This window comes from Ostrinia furnacalis, unplaced genomic scaffold (assembly GCF_004193835.3).
Source record: "Ostrinia furnacalis isolate ACB-3 unplaced genomic scaffold, ASM419383v2 OfSCF2491, whole genome shotgun sequence".
Classification (NCBI taxonomy): domain Eukaryota; kingdom Metazoa; phylum Arthropoda; class Insecta; order Lepidoptera; family Crambidae; genus Ostrinia; species Ostrinia furnacalis.
In genome coordinates, this window is record NW_021132730.1 from 308,559 (window position 1) to 334,739 (window position 26,181).

The following is a 26,181-nucleotide window of genomic DNA, read 5'->3' on the forward strand; positions in this document are numbered from 1 at the left end:
ATGTTATTATTTTTTATATTCATTAAATTTTAATATCCCTATATTACCACTTTAAAAGTGAAATTAAAAATTGTGTGGTCTATTACCATAATTCAAAAGCGGCAGACCAGTCAGGCCTGGATCGCCATTTATGTAGATAATAACATTAGCGCTGAGCATTTTATTATCGTGTGCGGATAATGCTTATGCGACACAAGATTTACACACTTATTTATATTCATTGGAAATAATAGAACCTAGCATTTTAATGTTCATATTTACAGTAATAACACGTATTTTAGAGGATTAAATCTCCTTAACGAGATAAAATAAACAGATCTATCTAAATTCAAGTTAGTGCTCCTCTAATCTGCATTTACGAATCCTTGAAAGTTTACAATACTTAATTGAGTTTAAATTCAATTATACGGCGAGCTTTATTTACAAACATTCCAAAAGCTCAAATTTACGCCTTAAGTTTTGCTATCGCCCTGGTTTCAGGGAATACAAATATATCTTGAAATTAATTATTCAAATTAAATAAAAAATACTATAACTGATTAAAATTAAAAAAAAATGCTATAACTGAATAAGGAAGGCACCTACCAGCTCGCTTAGAATTTTCATAAAACGCTATATTTATTAATCGGTCAACCTCTGTACTTCAATAATATTAATTTTGCTGTCCGTTTCTTTGAAATTGTTAATCAGAATGCCCGTGAGTCAAATGTGACTCACGTTCATTGTTATATCTATTGTTGTATTTTATGGACAATAAACTTGAGTATTCCATCCAAGAGTTAGACTCATCCTAAGCAGTTTTGATGGTAAAACTTAATAATCGGTTTCGGTAATGATCATTTCTGTTAGCAATCTATCCGAAAATTGTAAAACTATAAAACAGTATCTAACAAATTAAAGTGGCTGAGTATCGGTGACTTTTTTCAACAAATTATCTCTATAAGTAGTTCTTTGTATGTCTATAATAGTAATAGCGACATTTCCTATCGGAGACCAAGACACACTATCCCCCTTATTAATACAAAGTTACACCTAGGATAAACACTGGATTAAAATTAAATTTCCATACTAAATGACAACTTACAGAGTTCAACTAGGGTGTAACTTTTATTAATAAGAGGGCTAAGTAAATAAGTAAAGCAGTTTATATCACAGAAGGTCATCATTTCAGCCTTAGGACGTCCACTGCTGAACATAGGCCTCCCCCAATGTTTTCCATGTTGATCGATTGGTAGCGGACTGCGTCCAACGCTTTCCTGCTACCTTTATAGGTTCCTAATAATTATGGTAAAATTACCTCGCGACAGGCTCCCTCAGCAGCGTGATGTAGAAATACCGGCGGTGGACGGCGGACCCCTCGTGCCGGTCCAGCTCGCCGCCCACACACGCTGTCAGCTCAGTAAAGTCGGCGTGGAGGCCGCACCTGTAACAAAAGACAATCGAGATTAATGGCGTCCATGGGCTAGTAATTGGACCTGACAGATCGCTTTGCTAGTACAAATGGTTATACGAATTATTAGCTAACTAACTTAGTGAGAATTAGCTCTGCATAGTGTCTGCAGAATACCAGTGGCCGTAACGTGCTCTCTACGAGAACGCCCTTTAAATGCATCATACTGACAACAATATTGTTTTGATCTCAAGTTGATTTGTAGGTATTGTTTTTATATGGTACCAAAAGAATATTTTTTCTTTCTTTTTAGTTGGATAAATTCGTTATTTTTAAAACAGAGGCGAAAATTTTCCAAACAAACAATCAGTCCAATCGTAAACAAAAATTAAGTTTAGTTTGCAAACACGAACGGTTGATTAATCAAGTTATTTGTGTAGAACAAAGAACCACTTAATGAATGTTCAGAAGCTAATGAAAGACGAAACATTCTAAAACGCTCCCCGGATTCGTTCACATTGACAGGTTGAGTAACAACGTCGGAAATTCAGAATTGAGACCATTTCCATCATCCATCACCCAGCTATGAAAACAAAATGTTCAAATATATCTCTACTGAACAAACTTTGTTTTGTCCTTATTTCTTATGGGATGATCGATGGTACGTAAGTTCATTTGTTTCTTTGAAGGATAACAAATTATGTGTAAACAGTAATCACGAAATGTTACTACCTGTTTGGACTTGGAACATATTCTCGTGTGCAGAAAACAAATACCCGAAGACAGAAGCTGAACGAAGCGAAGCGTGAAGACACAGATAGGTCGCGTCGGAGACCATGCCCGACTTACAAAGCTAATCCCTCGTTCGATAATACCCTTCTGTTGTATTGAACACCTGATTGAAAATTCATAATGCCGCGATAAATCTTCATTCATATACCGCACGAGCGGATTAACCGGTATAAAGACTCTATCAGGGCTTGATTAATGCCGACAATAGTCGTTTCTGTGTTGGCACTACAGCGTTGGCGTCGATTCGACCCGCAATGTTGAATAATGCCGTTCGCTAGCGAATCGCTTCCACAGATATCGAGCTCTATAGTCGATTTTGGTTTAATGGATGTTATTATGCAAATTATTATAATTATAACAGCATCTTCGCCGGCGTTATATCATATAAATCGACCGTTTGCTCGTGTTTATAACGTAGATTGCATACGAAATGAGGCTAATGAAACCAGATTGGGTGCGTCTCAGCTTTTGCATATTCTCGGCGTCGAAGGACGATACCGAGGCGAGAGGTTTACCTTCAGACAGCTTGGCGACAGACAAGACGCGGGTGCGCTGTAGTTTTTATTTATAAACCGATGCGCGTTTAATCGAGCCAGCGGGAATAGATAAGCGCGATACCTACTGGCAGTTAGCCATAGAACATGTGCAAGTAATTAGTTCAATTGCATTCATTAATTTTAACTATTAGTTAATCTGATCATAATGTGTTACGCATAAACATGCTCTATCAAATTGAACTTCCAAGACAGTGAGATGAAATTAAGTCCTATCCGATTAGATGTTTACCTGGAGACTCAGAAGATGTGTGGGTATCCGCAAAAATACACTTTTTTAATTCTGGCAAAATGCCACAAGTCAATGGCCAATGGATCAGTATATTTAGGAAGTATTGTACCGTGACATTGTCGCTTCGCTCAGGGACAGTGAAACGTAATTTATTCAAACTGTCTAAATAAATATTGACCTAACATCATAGGTGAGGCTATTCTGGTTCTGAATATCAAAGCAGAAGATACCAATTTATAGATAACGATGATCAAATCCAATATGCGTGGGATTGTAGACTACCTACTTCATTATCTTTTGGAAAAATAATACCTTTGGCATTTATACGGTTGTATCCAAAAAGGTAATTAAGGGGTATTGTGCGAAGTAAATATCAAAAGTGTCATTATTTTGATACGCGATTCAAGGAAAACTTGACACGGCAACTTGAGTGCGTTCTTTGAAGTCTTTTAATTAAAAGTTAAATTAATGTAACAGCACGTTTACGAATTTGTTTGTATTTCTAAACAAAGAGTAGGAGTTAATTTTAACAAATTAATTTTAAAGGTGTGTCTTCAGCACGTACATTCACATGAACAAGGCTTTTCATAGAATTTATTTCATTGTAAAAGCCCGTGTTTAACTCGCGTGAAATTGATGTTGTCACAGAACTATCGAACATCTGTTAGGAACTGCAACTATAATGCTGGAAATGGTTTGTTCTCTATCAATAAAAAGATACTTTGCAACATAATCGGAAACGGGGCGGTTCTTAAGATTAAATAGTGCTTCTTAAATAACTTATTAAATACCTACATGATAAACAGTTTACCACATACTTTTTTAATAGTACGATACCTAGTGAGAAGTTATTAATAAAAGCGCCGTAACTGTAGCATTTCTTATCTTCATCTAATATTCAACGATATGTTAATCGTTACAAATATAGCTAACGGAGTGTTGCGAATTATAGCCCAGCTGTCAAATAAGTTGGTAAAATGCAAGCAAAGCTCGAGCATTCGTTCATATTCGAGAGCTCGCGGACAAAATGTTTATCAGTTTGTGGGGGCACCTTTAGCGGGTCGTATAATGTAGTTGAAAGTGATAAAGGCCGGGTCGGCGTAATATCGGCCGCGGCGGGGGCAGATGACAAACGTTATTGTCCATTAGCTCCTAGTGCAAGCAAAGTGTTAGGCCCCAGCGGTTTCCAAACTTGTTGGGTCGGTGCCCGACTTTTTGGAAACTTTTTAATCAACCAGCCATCGCTGTACAACTTGTGTTCTGTCCGAGCAGCACTGACAACAAACTTTGGGCGTAGTTTTTTAATACAACAAGAAGAATGTGCTACATTGTAGTTCTAGGCATGGAAATGCTTTGACAGGATTCATCATCTGTTGTACTTAGATAACAATAAACGTACTCGGAAATTTTACACATCACCATCTGGACACAAACTAAGAAAGTATTTTACCCGGCAGCGGACATAAATATATTATGTACCTACTTGTAAAATAGCAAGACCAAATACTCCGTGACGTGAGTCCCCTGCGACTCCTGCCATAGTAATCCAGTACGCGAACCACACGCAGCGAAAACTACGCAGCGAAAGGCGGCCGTCAATTTCTTTGCTTAATTTTACCGATCTTTTCGCTCGTTGGGGGATGTTTATAATCCACTTTTGTGTGCTTATCACCCATTGGGGTAGCCCGGGAACCGCTGTGCAAGCGATAACAGCTCCCGCAGGATGCAAGCAGGGATTGGCAATTCGCCACTTCGTTGTGAACACGATTCAGCTCCACATTAGCCGATACGACAACGCCGACGATGAGCTTGGGCGCATACCGTTCTAAAATATAGAGCAGTTTTGGTATTTCAGATTTTATATCCAACGCTGTATCAGCTGCAGCCATTGTCGTATAGCGATACGGACAATGTTATGCAGTCACATGTGTGAGAAGATTTGCTTTCAGAAAATACAGGTTGGTAGTGCAATTATTTACAGATACGAATGTTGACGTTACGTGTAACTTTTACTACTAAATTACTGCAATGTTCCACAATGTACAATATCGACATTTACATGCTAATGAAATGACACAAATATCGTACTGATCTACTTTTATTTATTAGCACAATAAATAACGTCCGTACGATTGCACGCTAGTATAGATTGAGCTGTAAATCATCCGAGCACTTTTATATTCTGACACGTATTCTAGCGTTTCGTGCGATATCGGTCCAATATAGGAACCGTTGGAGAGACGCATACGAGTTCCGCCCGTTTATACACATGTGGCACGTAGTGCAAACTGGTATGACCCAATGCACTTTCATGCAAATTTGAGGCCACAGGAGGCTTGACTTGACCGCTGAAACCATACTGAAACCCAAAATGAACTCAGTCAACTGATCTATATTAGCTTAACGATAGTCTTCTCTACATCTTGAAGATTGTTAGGAATAATACCCGCCATTCTTTCAATATCAATAAAAAAAGCTCTCAGAACAGACCTACTCAAGACAACAGGCATCCAACGATAAAATGGCTGTAAAATGAGAAAAATATCTCAGGAAAATGTACTAAAATGTATACCATCAGCCCTTCTGTCCCTTTCTCATTTGTAATTCAGCATTAAAGTTTTAAAAGGCGGTAACGGAATCAGAGATATGTCCGCTATTCCCTCGGCCATCGCGTGGAGAGCGCATCGCAATTAATTCAAATTAACTCTAAGAGTGTGGACGAAACGAGCAATGTTAGACACGCTTGATTAAGTGAGAGTCAGAATCCGAAACATTTGCAGTAGAGTAAGCACAACCACTTTTACTTTGCAATTTAGAAACAAAAAACATCTAATAAGGATCAATCTATCTATATAAATAAAAGAAAGTCGTGTTAGTTACTCCACTTATAACTCAAGAACGGCTGAACCGATTTAGCTGAAAATTGTCAGAGAGGTAGTTTAGAGCCAGGAGAAGGACATAGGATACTTTTTGTCCCGTTCGAAATTAAAAAAAAAAGTCTGCTTATTTATTGCCATTAAGGCGGAACAAAGTTCGCCGGGTTAGCTAGTAATTTATAAAATGTTTGTCACATCACTGGCCGTCTTTTTGTCGAAAGTGAAAATGAAATAACCAGTAAAGTATTACATTGAAACGATGTCACAGCAAACGCTTAAATAAAATTATTCAAATAGGCATTACATATCGATAAATTTACGTGCTTAGGGGACGCATCACTGCTACATCGATATGGGAGCTTTCTAAAGTACTCTTTGAAATGTTTATGGGCGCTGACGTTTGCCAGCAGCGGGCGTTTGGTCACTCGTCGACACAATTATGGCCTCTAAATTACGGCACCACTGAACAGCTCCACATTAATTTTGTCTGTTTTTATACAAAAAAGCTCTAATCTATTCGTGACATTTAGGTGGGTAACCATTAATCGAAACTTGTCATCTGAGGTCTGGTTTATCAAATGACATAATATTGGCCTGCATTTTGTGTAGCATGTTTATAGGAGCCGGATGCTCATTCCACCTTCCCTATCAATCAATACAATCTACTGAACCCACCCCAAGTTGTGGAAAATTAAGAGGGTTCCGATCGTTATCTATTGGACAAAAAAACCATAATGACGTTACTGATCGATCGTCACCGCAGAATGTCAGCCCGCATGATCGACATTCATAAAAAAGTTGGTTTTTTGCTCGTAATTTCTCGAGCAAAGGTCCTCGGGCATTCAGGTCAGTGCAAGTCCCGGTGCAGACCGGCCGAAAAGATCGTGTTTTTCTTGATCAATCGATCGCTTCGGCGTACATTGCAAAATTGCTGCTTACAACGATCATACATCAAAACGCTCGCTTTTATAATTACCGCTGTGCAAGCGTGCCCACCTCGCCTTGTGCGGCGACACAGACTAATGGCACTCGCTTCCGCCCAACTGAATAAAAGATAGAAGCGCTAAAATAAGTGTTTAGTTACAGTTTTACAACAAAGGCGGCGGCCACGCGTCTCTGTTTATTTTTCCATTTTTCCGGACGCGTGTCGGATTGTGAAGCCAGTAACTTTTGTTTTCCATTTCTTTTCTATTCTGACGTGAACTTTTTACCTTTTCGCACAAACATGTTGATCAATTGTGCGGTTTGTCAAGTCAATTGCATCCATTTCTCAACGGGCTGCTTTACATGCCAGCAAATGAAAATCACTTTCAATTATAGACTAGGAGATTGGAAATAAATCTTCTTAGTAAAGACAAAATGCCTTCCCGACTAAATCACCGTCGAAGCACGCCAAGAATCAATTAAGCCAGATAAGGAACGATTGGAGATTCCAAGCTTCGCCAAATAAAATGATCAGATTGTTCGGGGACGAATTCCTTTCGTTTACCTACTTGCAGTACTTGTAATAGGTACAGACAACGATCTGTCTGTTGTATGTACAAGTAACATCGTCCACAAATGTAGTCGAATAATTTCAACAAAATGAACGAACAAGATCAAAATTTTATTAAGAGATAACCAGATGTGTTGTGATGATAATGTCGTCTTGAAAATGGGTGTTTTATTTTGTAGGGCAGCCCTTTTTAGAGCCTTGATAAACATTAATGAGACCAGAACCCAGAACCACTTAATAGGATTACCCGACAACTGTACAACGTAAAGGAACTCAACTGTTGATTATTTCATTCATTCACAAACAGCGTAATAACATTACTTATATGTATCAAAAAAGCTAATTAGCAAAATGTGATTAATATCGGCGACAAAAGGGTTACTTCGGCGAAAGCGTGCGGACGCGTCACAAAAACCGTATCTCTGTGTACATCTCTCCTCGGGCGTAGGCAGTTAGCACCCCTTCACACTTAGCACGCTAAGCATTTGGGTCTTTTTTCATTGAATTCGTAACATACTCAATAAGTTTATTGCTTCCATAATAGTAATGTATATGTTACAATGTACATACATAGGTGTATAACTTGTTTCAGTGATCTTGTTACAATTTAATAGAAAGTGTTTGAGCATTTTTATTTATTGCCTTTTTATTTTTACGAAATTGATGCTTACACGTGCGTGATAATCGGTAAATCCGAAACTGTAACAAAGAAGTATTAGACGTTGCCAACTCGACTAAATAAGAGAAAAACTTCACAGATCGTAACTGAAAGTGATTTTTTTAAACATTATTGCAATGTTGTCATTGCTTTTACACAGATGAGTGTGTTGGGGCTTTTAGTGAATGTGCTCAGCGCGTATAATCTGCTAATCCTCCGCGGACGACCCGCGCCTCCCCTAACGCCACCTACCTTCCAAAAGATAAGTATCTCCTCACTCAACTTGAATTACTTAAAACAAAATTATTTTCTGTTTATACCTACTCGTAAACACGTCCAGTAAATGAACAAACTTGAATTTTAACAGAAATATACAAAGCACAATTTCCTATGTTACCTGTATGTTTGTTACGACGTTTTAATGTTACATTGTATGCAATTTGTACACTTTCCTTTATTGCTTATTGACAGTCGTGTCAAATCAAAAATTCTTTTCAAACGGAACATTTAGTGCTATTAACACAACGTTTGGTGAAAAAAAATATTTATTTAATCGATATCCAACTACTTATAAACGAAAAGTTACAAACTATAATTACAGCAACTATGTCGCAGCCTGATTACTAACAATAAGAAAATATTAACTTGTCACTTGCTGTACATAAGTTAATTATTGTTTCTGTTAGCAGCAAACTGTAGTTTAGGTTAACCTAGATTAGTTAAAAAAACTTTAGCTTACAAGAATAGGTTCACAGACAAATTACGTTTGAAAGGCAATTGATGAGGCGATACATGCCAAAGTCGGAACTCACTAATAAAGTGTGTAAAGAATTACAGTAACTGTGCCAACTAGTTAAAAGTTTTATTTTTTAGAATCTAAAACCCGACAAAATGCAGGAGAACTTTAATGATGGCTCTTGTTGCCAAAAGACAGCGAGTAATTTATTAGTGTCCGAAAGAAACGGCACAATTTATAGCATTTTAATACAATTTCCCCATCGAAAATGGCTGAAGTTCAAAATTAATATCGGCGGACTTCGCATGAATCTGTAATTCCGCATATTGGACGGAAAGGTATATTTGGAAGGTGGAGATTTTTCATTTCGAACGGTCAAGCATTAGGCGTTCGGAAATACCGTGGGACATTTCCGGATGCGGAAAAGCTACAGATAACGAAAACCCGTGGCGATGTGTGAAGCTTTAACACGCTCGCATAGGAAAAGCGGAAAGAGACGCAGACGCGATTCAGAAAATGTGTATTATAATTTTCGTTCGTTTCAGCCAAATGACGTCCACTGCTGGACAAAGACCTCCCCCAAGGATTCCATAACGACCGGTCCTGCGTTGCCCGTATCCAGGTTCTTCCTGCGACCTTCACCAGATCGTCGGTCCAGCTAGTAGGAGCCAGCCAGCCTGCCCACGCTACGTCTTCCGGCCCGTGGTTGCCACTGGTGTTTATAATCTTTTAAAACATTTCATATCCTCCTGCTTAGGCCCGATTTCCACCAAGGCAGAGCGGAGCGGAGAAAGGTTTTGAATAAAGAACCAGATTTCATTCTGTAAATTTCATTCAATCTGATTGACATCTGATTAGTTGTGCAAAACATTTCTGATCGCCGCTTCGCCTTGGTGGAAATCGGGCCTTATTAGGGTAAATTAAAAGTTGTATTCCTAATTATAGATACTATTTAGCGATTCGGTACAGTTTATCATAAAAAAAATTGGAATAATCCCTAATCTGTGGACGCCCCGCTCCGCGCACGAAATGTAATCACACGCTAAGCCCACTCGATGGTCAGGTCGGATTTCGGCGACTAGCCGTATCAACGCCGACATGAGAACAGAAATACATGCTCTTTATTTCGCCCTTTTCCCGCAATAAAAATCCTCATTACATAATCCTCGGGCGGAGAGGATTACTTCTATGTCACGGCTCTGTCCCTTTCGGATGAAAGGCACATAATCCATACTTTGTAACGAACGAAATAAAACACATTTGTACAGAAAAGTGTGACGATAACGGATTACGGTGAGGCGTCACCAGTAAAATGTATTAAAAAGCAATGATTAATTTGAGGTTTATGGATTTACTGTAATCTGTCACGAATTGGACGTGGTCGTATTAATATTTAAATCGCCAAACCCATTAAGTTTCCATTTTAATTCGCTTTTTATGTATTAAAGTGACGAAAGCTCCCAACAAATCGAATTTGAACTTTACTATCTCCTATTTGCGTCGCTGATTCTTTGTGATATCGATAGCAATAAAGCCAAAGAAATTGCTTCTCTCTTGTTCTTTTATTTCTGTCATCAATATTACTGTAATATCGAGACAGTTGAGTGAAGTGTATAAGCCTCACTCAAGAGTGCTACGTCCCTCTAAGGTCGGGCATCATTAATGCCTACTTGACCCGCCTCATTGGCGCTCGCTTAGCCTTGTGCTCTTTTCAGACCGGGCGAAAAGATCATTTCATATGTCAGCAGTTATTATATGTGACAGTTATTGACTCTATTTATTATGTTAGAAGCTGTCGACAACTAAAAGAACTTTTTTGTTTCTGAATTAGCACCTATTATAAAAGATGCCAACACTAAACTGTTTTGCTTGATGTCCCGTCGTCCATAAATTGGACGTAGTCGGGCGAGTCCAAAGATTTTTATAATAATTAATTCGAAATCATTTTCGAAGAATTACATTTTATTTTTATAATAAATGGTGTTAATAGATAATTATAACGAAAAACGGGCAAGTAAGTACTTACAATGTCGAATGAAGACCGATTAATCAGTTTTAAACTTTCGCGTTGCATGATTGTTGGACGTAAAAATTTGGAATTAGCGCGATAACGTTTCTTGCATCAAAATATAATAGTGGAAGCATGACCACAGGCAACTTAGTATATTAAACAGTTTTGGCTGTAAACAAAATTGAAAACATTTCTGTAATCAATTAATTTTTAAAGTTACCCGAAATGTTTCAGGTGCTGAATGAATTCATACATTTCATCACCTAGAGAAACGTAGGCGGTACAAATTATTGTTTAAATCGCAATTAACGGATTAAATCATGACAGCTCTGGTTTAGTGGGAATGTTTGTAAGACCAAAATTCCGCCGGCTTTACCAACCACTGAGATTAATTTTACGGACTGATGGCCAAATAATTTAACGTCTGTCTTAAGCTGTGTTAAAGCTATTTATTTTGAACCACTATGACTGTGACACGTTGAATAGCATTATTATTTTAATTTGTGTCATTAATTCTATATACGGCGGGCGGACGGAAGTTAGTAACTATGTCATTAGCTAGTACATTCGAGTAATGCATGCGTTCTCTACCTAACTATGGTCATGGACACCGGGCAGGCTCACAATACAGAGTTTTTTATGGAGCTCACATAATTCAGACTGAAAACATGCAAACAAGATTTCTTACGGAGTAGGTACCTCTTTTTCAGATCGTAGTTTTATCTCTGCCAAGTTGGAAAGGCACTATACATTTCCACCGTAATGAAGGCACTAATAAGCTACCAAATACTAGAAAAGTTATGCGACTGTTAAGTCCGGGCAAGTCGTTAGGTAGCAGACGGGCATAATTCGGATAATCCCGCCGAATGTCGAGCACACAGGCCTCCAACGTCGGTATGACTGACATCCCACAAATTCCAACTCCAATTATTTTAAGCATTTACACTAGACCGCACGTCGATTTTACAATGCACCGCAATTTATTGCTCGTGTTTATTTTCGCTATAAGCTCGGCTTTATAACGGAACAATTTATTTTTATTGCGAATCGGCTTGCTGTGCTTGACTTCACTCTTATGAAAAGGGTTCAAATAACTTCTACATATAAAATTTTACCTATACACGACTAGCACAAGTAGGTACTTAAAACAGAATCAGGCATGCATTACTTTACTATGGAGCGGTTAGGCCCATATTGCCTTGAAGAAATCTTTATCGCGAGCCTGAAAACAGAGACGCGAAAAATACCACCATTAATTTCGTAACGAAGCACTTCAAATCTTTTTCGAAACAAAGGAACAGTGTCAATCCACTAAGTGCTTTTAGGTGGAGGCACTCTCAATAAACGCAGTGGCAGTATTCAGCAGATAGTCGGCAGAGCTGTGTAAATGACTGAAAAGCGTTCACCAATACGCGAATATGGGAACGCAAACATTGCAACACACCGAAATAAGAACAATACTCGCATAAGGGCAACAATAGAGCATATTGAGAGGCGGCGTGGAAACAAAATTCTAGTTCGCATACACACGGGCACGGGTTAGGGATGGCCAGTGGAGATGTAAATTGAATACAAAGAATATGGAAACATTTTCTATTGTACTCTCATTTCATATTTGCCCCGAAACACCTGACTTTTTCAACCAGTATTTTTATTGGTTTAGTGAATATGAATACAGGTCAAACGGACGTTTTTCGTTGAAATAAAGTATGAATGCTTTGGAAATTAAGGTAGACACAATAAGAGTTGTAGGTATAAGCTACGTTTGTAAACTTACTTGGTTTTAAAAGTAAAGACATGTTGTCGCTAACTCGTGTAAATATTTACATGAATCAAAACTTGCACAAGCGCGGTAGACATGATAATGTTATTCGCCTGTTAAAAAACAAAAGCCTTGCGAGCTTTTGGGAGCACGTGTAAATTTTCTTTTTTTCTAGCCTGTTTACAAAGAAGTTTGTACAAAATATGTATTAATAAATGAACCCTGTATCTAGGGTTAAAGTACTTTCCATTCCTAGTTCATAATACCTCGCCACTAAACAAGTCTGTTTATGTTGTGAGGTTGTTTTCCGTGTGGGCTCCGTGAAATTTCCAGTGGAACAGCTAACGGTGCACATCTGTGAAGTGCCACCATATAAGTTGTTTTCGTCATGTTACAGCGACGGTTTGGACGGCACCCAACATGGAAATCCTCGGACGGTTTATTCAGTTGACTACAACCACCACGGTGATTTATGTTCGTGGGCAAATGCATACAAACGGGTATTCGCCGACCTTATGGTCTTTGTTTAGTTTTATTTTATGCAAACGTCCGTATCACATTCAATATTACCTAGTATGGACAATGGACATGTTATTTTAATATTTACCTGCTAAATGAATATTGTACCAGTAAAGTTGAGTAGGTATAATTATCTTAGTTTACTTGTTAAGCTATCAATTGCAAAACAAAAGAATAGATCTTTGTACGTCGTGGTCATCATAATCTAACTAACATCGTGCTCCTACCATGTACACTTATCTCTCTACAGCAGCTCGGTGAGCGTATATAGACGGAATATTAAGAGCAAAGGCTCTCTCGGGCGTCGATAAGATGTATCACGATGAAATGCTGCGGCATTATCCGGATAATCCCTACAACTTGTCCGACTGTTACCGTCTACCGCTCAGGCTCCCTTGTCGAGATCAGCCGTTCGCCCCTTGAACAAACATCCCGCAAAATAGGAACTGTGCCGGCGAAAAATAAACGAGTGAAATTGCTTCCCGTTGTAAAACTTTGCTATCAAGCGCCAATAAATTACGTCGTTATCGTTGACATAAAGTTATGTCTGTACCGGCGGCTACTTACAGTTTTATGAGAGCCAATAAAAGTACTAAATGAGTTGTAGTAAGTTAACCTCCTGTGTTACAGAGCTCACGGCGGTACAAGCAAATTAGTGGACGCATAAATAGCCCGGCGCTAAAAAGCGTGGAAATTTCAAGTCATTGTCTGGATCGGGTGCGTTACGTTACGCATACCTGTCGATGGAGCAGGACAAAAATACCGAGGTGAATGTGTGCGGCTATTTCGAGCTACGCGCCGTCAGCACTCGTCTAATGCACTGCCTGGCTGAAAGGAACCACATATTTCATCTGATGCTAAAAACGGCCAACATCTTTGTAATGCGTTCGTACTCAATTATATGGCCATTAGCAGCAGGTCTTTTTATCCATGGGGACTTAACGTTTTTGGAACGTGGCTCTTAACGTGTCTCTGTAGTCTTCAGGGAGCAGGCCTAATTCCAACTCGACTTAGCACTTATTCTTAATTTTCATGTATGCTTAAAACATTTAAATTTAAAGTTACGTAGTTGTAGACTATGTTGGATGTAATAGCACAAGCTCTATACGAACAAACAAACAACGAACTTCGGACTTTGCTACTGTCAATAAAATAATAGATCCATTGCAATCTCCTCCCCGCCCGATCTGACGCGAAATCGAAGGACTAATAAAACTGTAAAATACTCGAGTATCCGATGCCATTGATTCAAAACAAATGCCACCCGACTGGATTTGCGATTCGAGATTGAATTCGTCGAGTAAAACGAGCTTAGATACAGATCTTCCACAAACATAGGTATTAGGTACAGTCACGGAATGAAAAGGTTCGTCAGTTTTCAAATTGATTCCTTCAACGAATCGCGAGCACATATTACCTTTTGAAACTATGTTACAGAATAATCTCGAGTAAGAGAAAATAATCTTTAACTGTTCGTCAGTAAAGTTCAAAATTATTCAGATCAAAGTTGTTTGACGATTTAACTTGTCAAGAAGATTATTATGATTGATAAACTAAAACCTTCTTGTTGGTTCAACCTGCCATTATCTATTAAATAAAAAAAAACTACATTTTGTAACATTGCGCTGATGGGATAGAAAAATAAACAAGCAAAACCTTATTCGTTAGCAAACGTCATATTTATTTAAATGTTACCAGCAATGTTTCTTGCACGGTTATGTTGGCAGGTTTGATTCTTACAGTACCTAGTGCAAGCGAAAACCGACATTAAGGTGACGAACCTTTTCATTCCGCGACTGTACATAACAAGATCCGTCGCTAGACACAACATTGTTAGCGAATATAGGCAGTGGACAGGTTTTTGTAGAAAAAGACGTTAGTGCTGTTTGGGTTTTATGTGATATAAAATATGCTCGCCATATTCGGGATGAATTAGTAGAATCTGCACAGTGAAAAAATGAAAGGCGCATTCGTGTAGGTAGCGCAAAAGTATCATTTCAAAGACAAGTAGGTATCATAATCATAAATCAACCACTCCAACCACCCTACATAAAATAGTAAGACACGGGTCTTAACGCGAAGTTTATAATGGAACGCGAAAGTTTAAAATCTTACACCCTACATAAATCTATCTTATGGAGGTTGGTGCATTGATCCTTACGAAAAGTAGGTATATCACATTTCATCGTCAATTCTCATTGTAGATAGAACAAGAACAGGTTCAATCCATCCATTATCAACAAACCTTCGAACTAATTTGGTGTCTCTAACTAATATAATATGTTTGATACCATACTAATGCGCTGTTTACCATGTTACATCAAACGCGCTTACAAAATAATAACAGATCGAGAACATTTCTATTGAGTATCGAACTATCGAGTTCGTCGCTTTGAAGTTTCGATGTTCAATAGCACACATCAACCGAGTGCTAATTAATACTCACCTTCTAATCAACAACTAATTGAATATTGATAGTAGGTAGTTATTTAACCGTTATTTGTTCGGTTAAATATGTAGATACTGTGGAAGTTCTCTTAATTATCCAGCCTTTGTAAGAAGCTTACAGACTTGAGTCAGAAGTAATTGTCTCTCGTCGCAATAACATTCAATTATGAGAAGAATTCGTAGTCATACAATATCCAGGGATATTTGATTCACAGGAAATTTAATTAAGTCTAAATTTTTAAAAGTATGTATTCATTTTTCTTCTATTTTATTATTAGTATCAAACTTTGTTGGCGACAATTTTTATAAAGGACATTTTCGTGTTAGCTACATCAGTATAATTACTGTTCATCAAGTTCCCTAGCTGTATAAATATTGTCGAAACTTATGCTGTTGACTTTAGGGCTGTTTTTGAGGAAAATTATGTTTTGAAATGAAGTTAATTGTTCATCAGTCGGCGGGAAGCGTTCTAAGTATAACATTGCGTGACTGGCTGTCTCCAACACAATAGGACAGATTTCAGTTATGTAACCACAATGCCCGAGTGAGAACAGACAACTCTATTATCGGACCCATCCCACTCATCCTTTTATCCCACTGCCTGTTGAAAGAAATGTTTTTCGAGTTGCTTCCTTCCTGACCTATAGCTCAACTAAACGGCCAGACAGATTTTAAAACATGTAGAGATGTTATAGCGACGAGAGACGAGTCTTTATCGTATGAAATAGTATGAATACTTTAAAATTTAACTATTTCGTCGGTTGGGAAGCGATGAAATGAATAATTCAAATTGCTCTATTAAAATTCAAAACACATTTTTTAAATTACTTACTTCCCATTGCAATATAAGCAAACAAAGGGCTAGTTTACGACGTCAATCGATTTACGAAGTGAACTTTAATAGAGTTTTATTAAAAAATAAGATGATTGTTAAGTATTGCCTCAGCAAGGATAGATTTTCAAAATACTAAAGAAGTAAATAAAACTATCTCTAGCCGTAGCTCTCTATTTCCTAGCACCTAGGTACTTTTCTCGCGGTAATAAACTGTTTGACCATTCTGAGCTTTGACCCGCGGACTCGTTTCCTGGGCATAATGAATTCATTAACAAGTTCGTGCTATAGGTACGGAATGTAAGCATTAATGATACCAAATTTGTTTATTGTTGTGTTGATTGCGCGCAATGATCGGGCACGGTTCAACGGTAATGACTCGCGTTCACCGCTGTAACTTTGGGCGCGTCCGTGGTTCATTTGACAGTATGCTAACATATTCTTTTGTTATTGTGTGTATTCTATTCTGTTATGTAGGGTTGTGCTTTGAAAAGAAAGTAATAATCGACAGTCGAACGAACTGCCTGAGACTGACATCCGTAAACAAACAGAAGTTTAGATACCAAATGGAGAAATATTGAATGCTTTGCCAGCTGTAGGTTAGACTGCCAGTGGTGTCAAAATAACAATTAAGATGTCATATCTGTTCAGGTTTGATATTACAATTTCTTGCTACTACAAACAGCTAACATCAGGATGTTCAATGTTATTAATGCAAAACGTTTTCAAAACTTCTTTATTTAACAGCTAACTTAGTGATCGATTTTAAAATTTTCAGTACTATCTAATTACATCGACTTTTAGAACAATCTAATTTCTGCATCGTCACAAAAAACTTTGCTGGCTTGGCACAGAATAAAGCTGTAAAACTTTGCGCAAACGCGTGTTAAATAAACATAGACATTATGCAGTTCGGAGACGGTCGAGAGCGTCTTGGATCTCAAGTTTTTTCGACGTCCTCCCAACGTGTTAACTTGCCGAATAAGATGGAAAAAACGTCGGCGACGCAGATGCGACCGGCATTTTGATAGGCGAAGGTGAGCGCTTTTAAAATTACACACTTGTTCTTCTGTTTCGATGGTACCTACCTACTTTGAACCAGTAACGAACGCGAACACCACGCTTACAGCAAAATGTGGTAAAGATTGCGATAACCTTTAAAGTTACGTAAGTTGCGTCCATTTTACTACCAAAATAAACTGTGACTCATTAATTTTAAGCATTTAATGATGTGATTGTGATATATTAAAACAAACGTTATGCTTTGGAACAGGTTCAACTCGCTCGATAAAGGCCCATTATTACGATTTCGAACCTTATTTATCAGAACTATAATAAAAATAACAATACGCCAGTCCGTTTTATGGATTTTTCGCCCATTCGGAACTATAACATAAATAAATACGTGGACGTGATCAGTGTTTTATAAAATGATACATGTTCACAAAACGGTTTTTTATGAACAATATTTCTCGTAAAAGCATGTTTTGTGCATGAATGTGCGCTAATTGAATACCACGTCGGAACAAGTAAGGAGTGTAATAACGATTATTTATTTGAACGAGCGGCGTCGGACTTGAATGCAACGGGCGGTGTATGGGCCGTAATTTCCAGGAGTATTTACATAACTGCTGAAGCTCACGAAGTTTCGAGTGAATCGTCATAATCAGCGACCGGCCACGCGGAAACTTTATTTTCCCATTTTCCCCAGCGACTAACGGTCAAGGTTACAGATTAGTTCCTGCGATGTGGCCTTTTCACATGCAAGAGAACTCCACGACGGCTATTCGATACACAAATTATAGCGTTTCTAAGCTCGCGGAATTCGATATTGAACTACAAACCCAGCCAAGGCTAACGGAGACGCAATAAATTACTTTATAAAATAAAGCTTTGAATTTCTCTTTGTTCAGGTACGTGGTAAGAAAAATGTTATATTATGTAATACTTCTGCGCTCACGTGTACACTCACTTCCCCTCTAATTTATTGCACTGGCGCGGTCTGAAAAATACTTACTATAAACTTTTGAAATAAAAACTAACACTAGCGCGGCCTTTTCCATTAAAACTTCACGAATAAAATAACCTGCAATGTGTAACAGTTTTAATTACTTTCTAAGTAATTGATACCGCGCCAAAATAAACGGGGATACAATAATGAAAATCATTAACTACCGAAATGAGGTATCCCGATAGCTATTATTTACTGCTATCCATTAACTTTGTTTAACCCCCAAAGTTAATAGCCTGAACGAAATATCCACGAAAACAAAATTCCCTGGGGTTGCTTGTAAATTTTTAATTTTCTGCTCGTTGAACAAGCCTCACGAACAGTGTTTGCCGTGGAAAAAATATCTTATTATGGCACAAAATGGGGTTGTCATGATCAAGAACCCTTCTAATTTCAAGCATCAAAACAATCTTGTAAGTTTTACATAAATATTTTTTTTAACAATGTTAAGTGAATGTCAGATAAGCGTGAAACGGATCGTGAACCTTAATGTGGCGTTTACATCGATTCGATTTATTTGTCGTTGATCTTGCGACCGTTTCGATCAATCGGAAAAGGTTATCTGATTCGGGCGGTTGCTCTTTGTCAATGAAACTGGTTACTGGAATGTAGGTATCCCTGTTAGGTATCCCAGTGATTTTGAAATAGGTACATTTAGCACAGAATAATAAGTGCATTTAGTAACAATGATGGAACATCAAACTCTATTAAATCTATTTTCGTCTGGTACCTACTTAATATGATCTAATATTGCATCATAAGACATTACACTTCTCAATTTAAATTAGACTTGAAACTGTGAGCAACAGGTCCTTTATCATGTTTTTGGCCGAAACGACAAAGTTTTTTATTAGCTTTTGAATATTGGGAAAAATCAAACCAAGTAAGTAGGTGAATTATAAATGGATTCGATTCGAACTTTGTATAGAAACATGTCATAATCTACCGCATAGACCTGAACAGGGCCGCAACAAGTATTCATTATTGCATGAAACTTGTCGACCCGTGGAATCCCTTTGTCCGCGTGTCACGCAGCTCCTCAATCCGTTCCCGCAACCTCATATCTCGCTTCATTTAACTAGTTAACTAAATGGGCTCAACACCAAATCAAACGAATCGGATTCATTAGGGACTAACCTAAATAGGCTGTATTAAAGTATTCAGTATAGCGCTTGCCGTCATTATTGCAATTTATTGAATGAATTTCCATTGAATGTTTTGTCCACGTTTCAAGCACTTCACCTGAATCCGTCCTCTGAAATTAGTTCATATGTTTAATTTAACTAGGTGTATCTAATGCCAAAATCTAATCGAGGACAAATCGGCATCCAACGTGTAAATTGCGGGTAGGGCACGTTTCATTACTGCAACGTGTCGACTCGCCACATCCTTTTGTACGCGTGTCACTAGGCTTTCCAGAACATCGCCGTATTAAGCCAATGCATGCCGGGCCCGTAACTAAAACTATGCAAAACCCAGTTTCGGCTCTCCGGTGCGCAGTCCGCTTTACGATAGTTTATTGCTTTTTCAGCACCAACCTTTTTCAAACGAAGCTATTTCAGTTAAACATGGAAACGAACTTTAGCTCATATTTATATGTCAATTTGGAAGGATTATTAATGACCGCAAAGTGTTGAATGTTAGCATTGCACGGAATAATAGTTGTTTAGTCTATCCTAGCTTTAGTAGAGCATTATTACTGTCGCAGTGAGATTTGTTAGTGATATAAATAACTGTAATAGTCTGGGATGAGTTTGCCACTCGCCAAATGTTGGGAATATTGGGACAATAATGAACTGTAGGCATGTCGGGGATCATTGCATTGTGTATGGCAGCATGATAATAATTGCTCATAAGTCCCGCGATATTATGAATTATATCCAGTCGTTATGGCTTTGTTTTGAGAGCTCTTGGTACTAATGAAAATTAATGTCTGTCATTCTATTGTTATTATGGCCATTAATAAAATGTGTCCAAAATAGGTACTCTATTGAGGCCATGTCAAGCAATATTCGCGTGGAAATTATTACGAGAAAAAGTTAGAGCCTATACCTATTACACAAATTAATTAAGTTCGCGCTGGGAACCTCGGGAGACTGAAGTTACCTACGCAGCGTCAGCGTCGGTCGTTGTTTACGTGAAACTATTGTGTTGTTCAAGGTAACTGTGTACATAGTTATATTAGTGTTTTATGAGTACAAATATCAATCTAAACTGCGACATCCAGTCCCAAACTAAAAAAAGCTTGTACCAAATAAGTGGCAATGGGTATGAACATTCTTCTATAGTTTTTTTTGTGAATACTGATATTCCCTCTATCCCTGAATTACTTCTCAACTAAGTAAAGTAAAACAATGGCTGAAAAAGAAAATTTAGTTGCCAGGGCCACTGGAGACTGGAGTTCAGAATGTAGTTTTGTAACCTTACTTATACTTTAACGATTTCTCTGTTACTAAGTTCCAGGCTAAGCTAGGTTAAAATAATATTAAAACTAGCTCATTCCACTTCACCCTTGCGAAAGCCCGTCGTATCTATATACATTCACGCCTACCGCGCGCTTAGCCGCTCACGCGGCGTGTAATCACGCATGCCTTGTCAACTTCAAAGCCCGGCTCCGCTTTAGTTCATTCCGTCGGGGAAACATTACTTCCGAGTTCCGAGCAGGCCGTGCCCTACTGGGGAAATTCAATAATAGATGATACAGACTATCGTTGTCGTTCAAATTGAAAGCTGACGATGAAAAACAAAAAATTCGCTTCCAAGAATTTCGTAAACGATAATTTGTTCAATTTGAATGCTCAATTTTTCACCGAAATAGGGTTCTGGGTTCAGGTGTCGCTCGACCAGAATAATGATACGAAATAGAAAACAACCCGAAATGAAATGAAACCAATCATCAAATTAAGTTTTGTGAATTTAATCACAGCATTTAGTTAGAGTCCGTAATTTACTATGTCTTTACTGAAGTTTGCTGTAAACACAACTATAAAACTTCGTATGTGTAATATTTACAGGACTTCTCTGAAAGTGAAAAGTTCTGTTTCAAGAATCGCTTGCAAAAAAGGTCAGATAAGACTTTCACGCGATCACAAACGATCACGTCTACCTTCGCTAAAAATATCAACAATCAACAGGATTATTGCTATTTCAGTATCCTTTTATCGTAGATTTATAAGCAAGGACTCTTATAAAGCTCTTATATCGCTCAAGCGCGCAAAGTAATCAAAGGAAACCGAGCACCTTGTCACCTCTGAAGCTTCAGTTTATTTTCAGCGCGCAAAGCATTATACTTCCCATCTAGCCTCCCACCGGGGCGGTGCAATATCACACTAACAGTTGCGAACATTCTGACAGGGGCGTATATTATTTCCCTATTCCTGAGGGACTAACTTAAAAAAGCTATTAAAGTTTCTATTCTAAAGGTGTCATTTACATGTTGTAGTAGAAAAGAAAGAGCTGAGTTAGAAGAGGGCAAATATGTGTCCGAGTCGATGGTTTAAAGAGTCTCGCTCGAGTGCACGCATAAATTGAATCCGCGATTGAGTCTGAATCGATTAAAAATATTATCGTCATATTTTGACAGCTACTAAGCCTCACAAAAACTATATCAATGTTATTTCGTATTACACGCACAGAGCTAAACAACTCATTCGTCAAGTCGAGAGCGATGCAAACATTAAAGTAACTCTCATTAGAGGTGATTTATTTACAAAACAAACGTGTAACTTTGTTGCGAGTTACAAAACTTGCATTTGGTAATGAAAAAATATGGTTATGCTGTAAAAAGAAAACGATAAAAGTGATACAGACTTAACGCACGGAATATGTAATGAGAAGTTAAAAAAAAACATTATATTTTTGGCGTCAGGTAGTTTAACACATTACTAACACCTTTATAGAGTCCTTGTCTTCAGATATGACTGATATAAGGCATTATGCACGCACGCAGCGGAAGCTTCACGCGTGACTCGTCTCCTGTCTGAACGCACCCCAAAACGTGACCCGTGCCTTTAATGCACCATTCGAACATCGCCTTACGTTCGCCTACATAATATAATATAACATAATATAACAGGTGCGCGGACGTGATAGGAAGTACCCGCCGAGCTCCCACGGCACACATAACCATCACAGCCGACATGTACCAAATATTAACACAAGCATAAAATATGACAGCGACAACCCAAACGCATTAACCACTAGAGAGTCTCAACAAAATCATCTCTCGCGATAAACAAGTTAACGGTGTTTGTCATTAATATAAGACACCTACCGACACCGACACTCGACCCCCTGAGAATTTTTTGTCACGCACAGAAAATATATTCAATTATAGAATCGAAGCTCGTTAGCCTGAGCGGATAACATAAATCTCACCGGCTCTACGTCATTTTATCATTGAATATGGTACTTCCATTAGGCAATACGCTGGTATATTTGTCTATCGAATAACGATTCAGTAATTTTCTGTTACATATAAATTGTGGGAGAAATACACTCTCTAGGCCCCGCATCATTAAATAAAGATAAATTATTCCAACTATTACGAAATGCGAGCCGAAATGTTTAACCTATGCCATCTACAAACACAATAGATTAAATCAAATTATTCGTTAACGCCGCAGTAACACGATATCATTATAAATCCGTCATTACTATTTCCATTATAACAGCGTCAAACGCATCAAACAGATCGTTGGTTTAATTAGTGAAGTTTAGTGAAACATGGTGGTTCGTTTGTGTTTACGGTCGGTGGGCGTTTAATAATTGATGCTTCCTCATCGGGAGATTATTATAATGGAGAATGAGCGTGGATATCGGCGGATAGCTGTTTTTTTCAATCGGCCGTGGGAAAGCAATGTCGCCAGCGCGCGCCTCGCATGCGCGCCGGGTGCCGATCGCATATGGAACGCAGAAGAACTTAATCTTAACTAGGGACCGGTCGAACCTGTCATTATTTCCTTCTTCCAATGCTAATGGTAAACGAAACAGTGAGCGCGGTCTTCATTAACGTTATTGCATTTTTACACGACATGTTTACAGTAAACACCGGATTGTTCCCCTTGAACTCGACACGTGTATTGCATGAGCTTAATAACATTTCAATTAACAATCTAAAGAGGAAATTACAGTCTGGAGACCAGCTTTTTCTGTTAAAATGAGATTTCACTGATAAATGCTTCGCAGAATTTCTTTAATTTCCGTTTAAAAAGTACAATCGGCGATTTTACGAAACTGATAGGGCGCTGATGATATACAGAAAGTTGTAAACAGTAACGAGCTCTCATTTAGTAGTAGCAGAAAGTTCTTATTGTTATGTAGGGAGCAATAAAGCGAATTGCTTTCCATCCTGTTTCCGAAACGTACGTATGGGAACGCAATGTCAGAGCCCAAACTTAACAAACAGCTTACACAGAAAACTTTCATAGTTCCTATTTCCTGAATACTTTTTAATTAAATTTTCACAATAATTGTAAATCATGTAACAGTTGATGTAAAGAAGTATTAGCTTACCCATGGACTTTTTTAAGAAGTCGCGAGACAAAAGCTTTACTAGGCATGAAATAAAGTTGCGTATTCACTGAGTGTTCTTGGAGTGTCAATAATTATGACATTACAAATGAAATGGTTTCATGCGACGAGTTTTTCACGCTCTTGAACGCCTTGTCTTCGGCCGGCCATACACGGCCTTCATAAAATGAATACTGTAATTCACATGCATTTGCAGCTAGAATATCGACTTCTGACTGCTTCTAGCAGTCCGTGTATTATCCGGCTGATCACAGCCTAAAGCGTTGACTTCCATCTGCTTCCAGCAGCCCTTTTATAGCTGGCTTAACGCGGCCGTAAGCTTTCTTCTTTCTCTGGGCTGTGGCGCAGGGCGGCGGAGGCATAATCGCACGCGGTGAATTTTTGTGTGCCCCGCTTGATTGATCACCGTATTATCACTGCGCCCGCCTCTATACAAAGAAAATAATGAAATTTCTTTCTGAGGTCTCTACTTCCACAGAAGTATGTATATCTAATCAATATAACAGCTTTATGTTATACATAATGTATGTAATTTAGGAGACAGTCAATTGTATTAGGCGTGAGTAACAAAGTATCAATAAATTAATCTATAAACGGTGTAATGGAGTGAGAATGTGTACGTTTAGTATGGAAATAAGATTTGAACTTGAGATTGAGAATTTGACCTCGCGGTCGCGGCTTATAATATAGAAACGACCGTTTGGATTTAGTTTATTTTTTACATACTTATGCCTACTCGCTAGCAGTAAAGATATTATTTTTGGTGTTAATGTAAGACTCTCAACAAAACATAATGAGACAGCTGTGTACAATATTTTCAGAAAAGGGACGAAGGAAAGGGTGTTTTAAAAAGATAAGCTTGCTCTTTATTACTATTTCACCCGAGGGGTGTAAGATGTGATCTATGATGGAACGACTTTGCCCAGAAGGAGCAGCCTATTTATTTGTGGTTGGGAGTTATAAAAGTTTGGAAAAATATACCCAAATGGCTCTGACTATTTGACTGTTGACCCTTAACAGACGAATATTTTTTTGTAATCGATTCTACATTATTTAACTAGTCGTGTTCGGACATAATAATGGGTCAACCGAATTCCACGGATCACAAAGGGTTTATACAAAAACGAATCACGCTTTACATGGCCTGGCCGCGGCGAGATTAGAAATTCAATATCGATAGAACGGTCGGAATATAGTATCGGAACTAATATCGAGACATTGTTCGTAACAAATCACAGGGCCAGGACTACGCCTGAGGCGTCTACGGTTTATTATTCGATTCAAGGAACAGATTCAGCCGGCACTAGTTGAAGATGCCAATAGAATCTAGTACCTAAAGGCAGATGTTTAGGAAATATGGTAAACAATAATGCTTTATGTAAAATCTACTTTCTTTGGGATGATGTGCGTAACTAAGTATGTTCAGACTGAAATTATGCGTACAGTATAAAATTCCAATACCTGGATTAGAGCAATATGTGCCACTTGTAAGTTAGTTCTTAACAAATAAATATAAGTCCAGTTTAGTATCGCACTGCTTCTGTTGACTTCGCACAGTTGACAGAGATACACTGATGTTTTCAGTTGGTACAGCAAGTCAACTGAGGCAATCTGTACGCTGAGACACTGGGACAAAGACAGATGACGATCCGCTCAAATCTGAATATGCATAGACCGAAGCCTTCCCTTTTCTCCTTGTGACTAGTCTTCCCCGATCGGTTTAAATTAATCACACGGAATGTTTCGATCTGGCGGGCATCCCCGACAAAGTGGGGTCGGTCCCAGAGGGCCCCCCGAGTGCCGTCTGACCTCCCCACTATATCTGTTGACACAAATTCAATATATCGCCCCAAAAGCTCCTGCGCGAACTTTCAAAAGACGTTCTTTTACTTCATTTGGCGAGTTTGTGTTTTGGAAAACAATTGGTGGACTAACTTGTTAACCGATCGCCTTATTTGTTTCAACCGTTATAGCAGTTTCTGTATTATTCCAAACAGCAAAATATGATTTTCGTTCTGAAAATTAATTAAGTAGAAGGAAGGCTAGGCAGATAAAAACGAATGAAACACCCTCACAATATCACAAATTTAAGGAGTGCCATTAAATAAATGCGTGCTCTCGTAGTTGATATATCGATGTAATAAAACAAAAAGTGGTATGCATTGTAGTGGTGCGCTCGAGTCGCACAATCATCCACTTAAGTACGGTCCGCTTTCATGGCGAAACGAATTTTCCGGACCTACCGTAATAGGCGCCCGCGCCCAAACAAAGAAATTTTCGCTGAAGCACCCGGAAACATTACACGAAAATTATGTATTTCAAGTCGAAATGTA

At 38.3% G+C, this 26,181-nt stretch overlaps 1 protein-coding gene across 1 annotated transcript in view; it reads right to left on the minus strand.

Annotated features, from left to right (window-relative positions):
• Hs6st (heparan sulfate 6-O-sulfotransferase) overlaps positions 1–26,181 on the minus strand; it is a 72,538-nt gene that overhangs the window by 16,853 nt on the left and 29,504 nt on the right. The window contains exon 4 of the mRNA XM_028308642.1: positions 1,298–1,423. Within this exon, the coding sequence (XP_028164443.1) occupies positions 1,298–1,423 (126 nt within the window). The remainder of the gene's footprint in view (positions 1–1,297; positions 1,424–26,181) is intronic.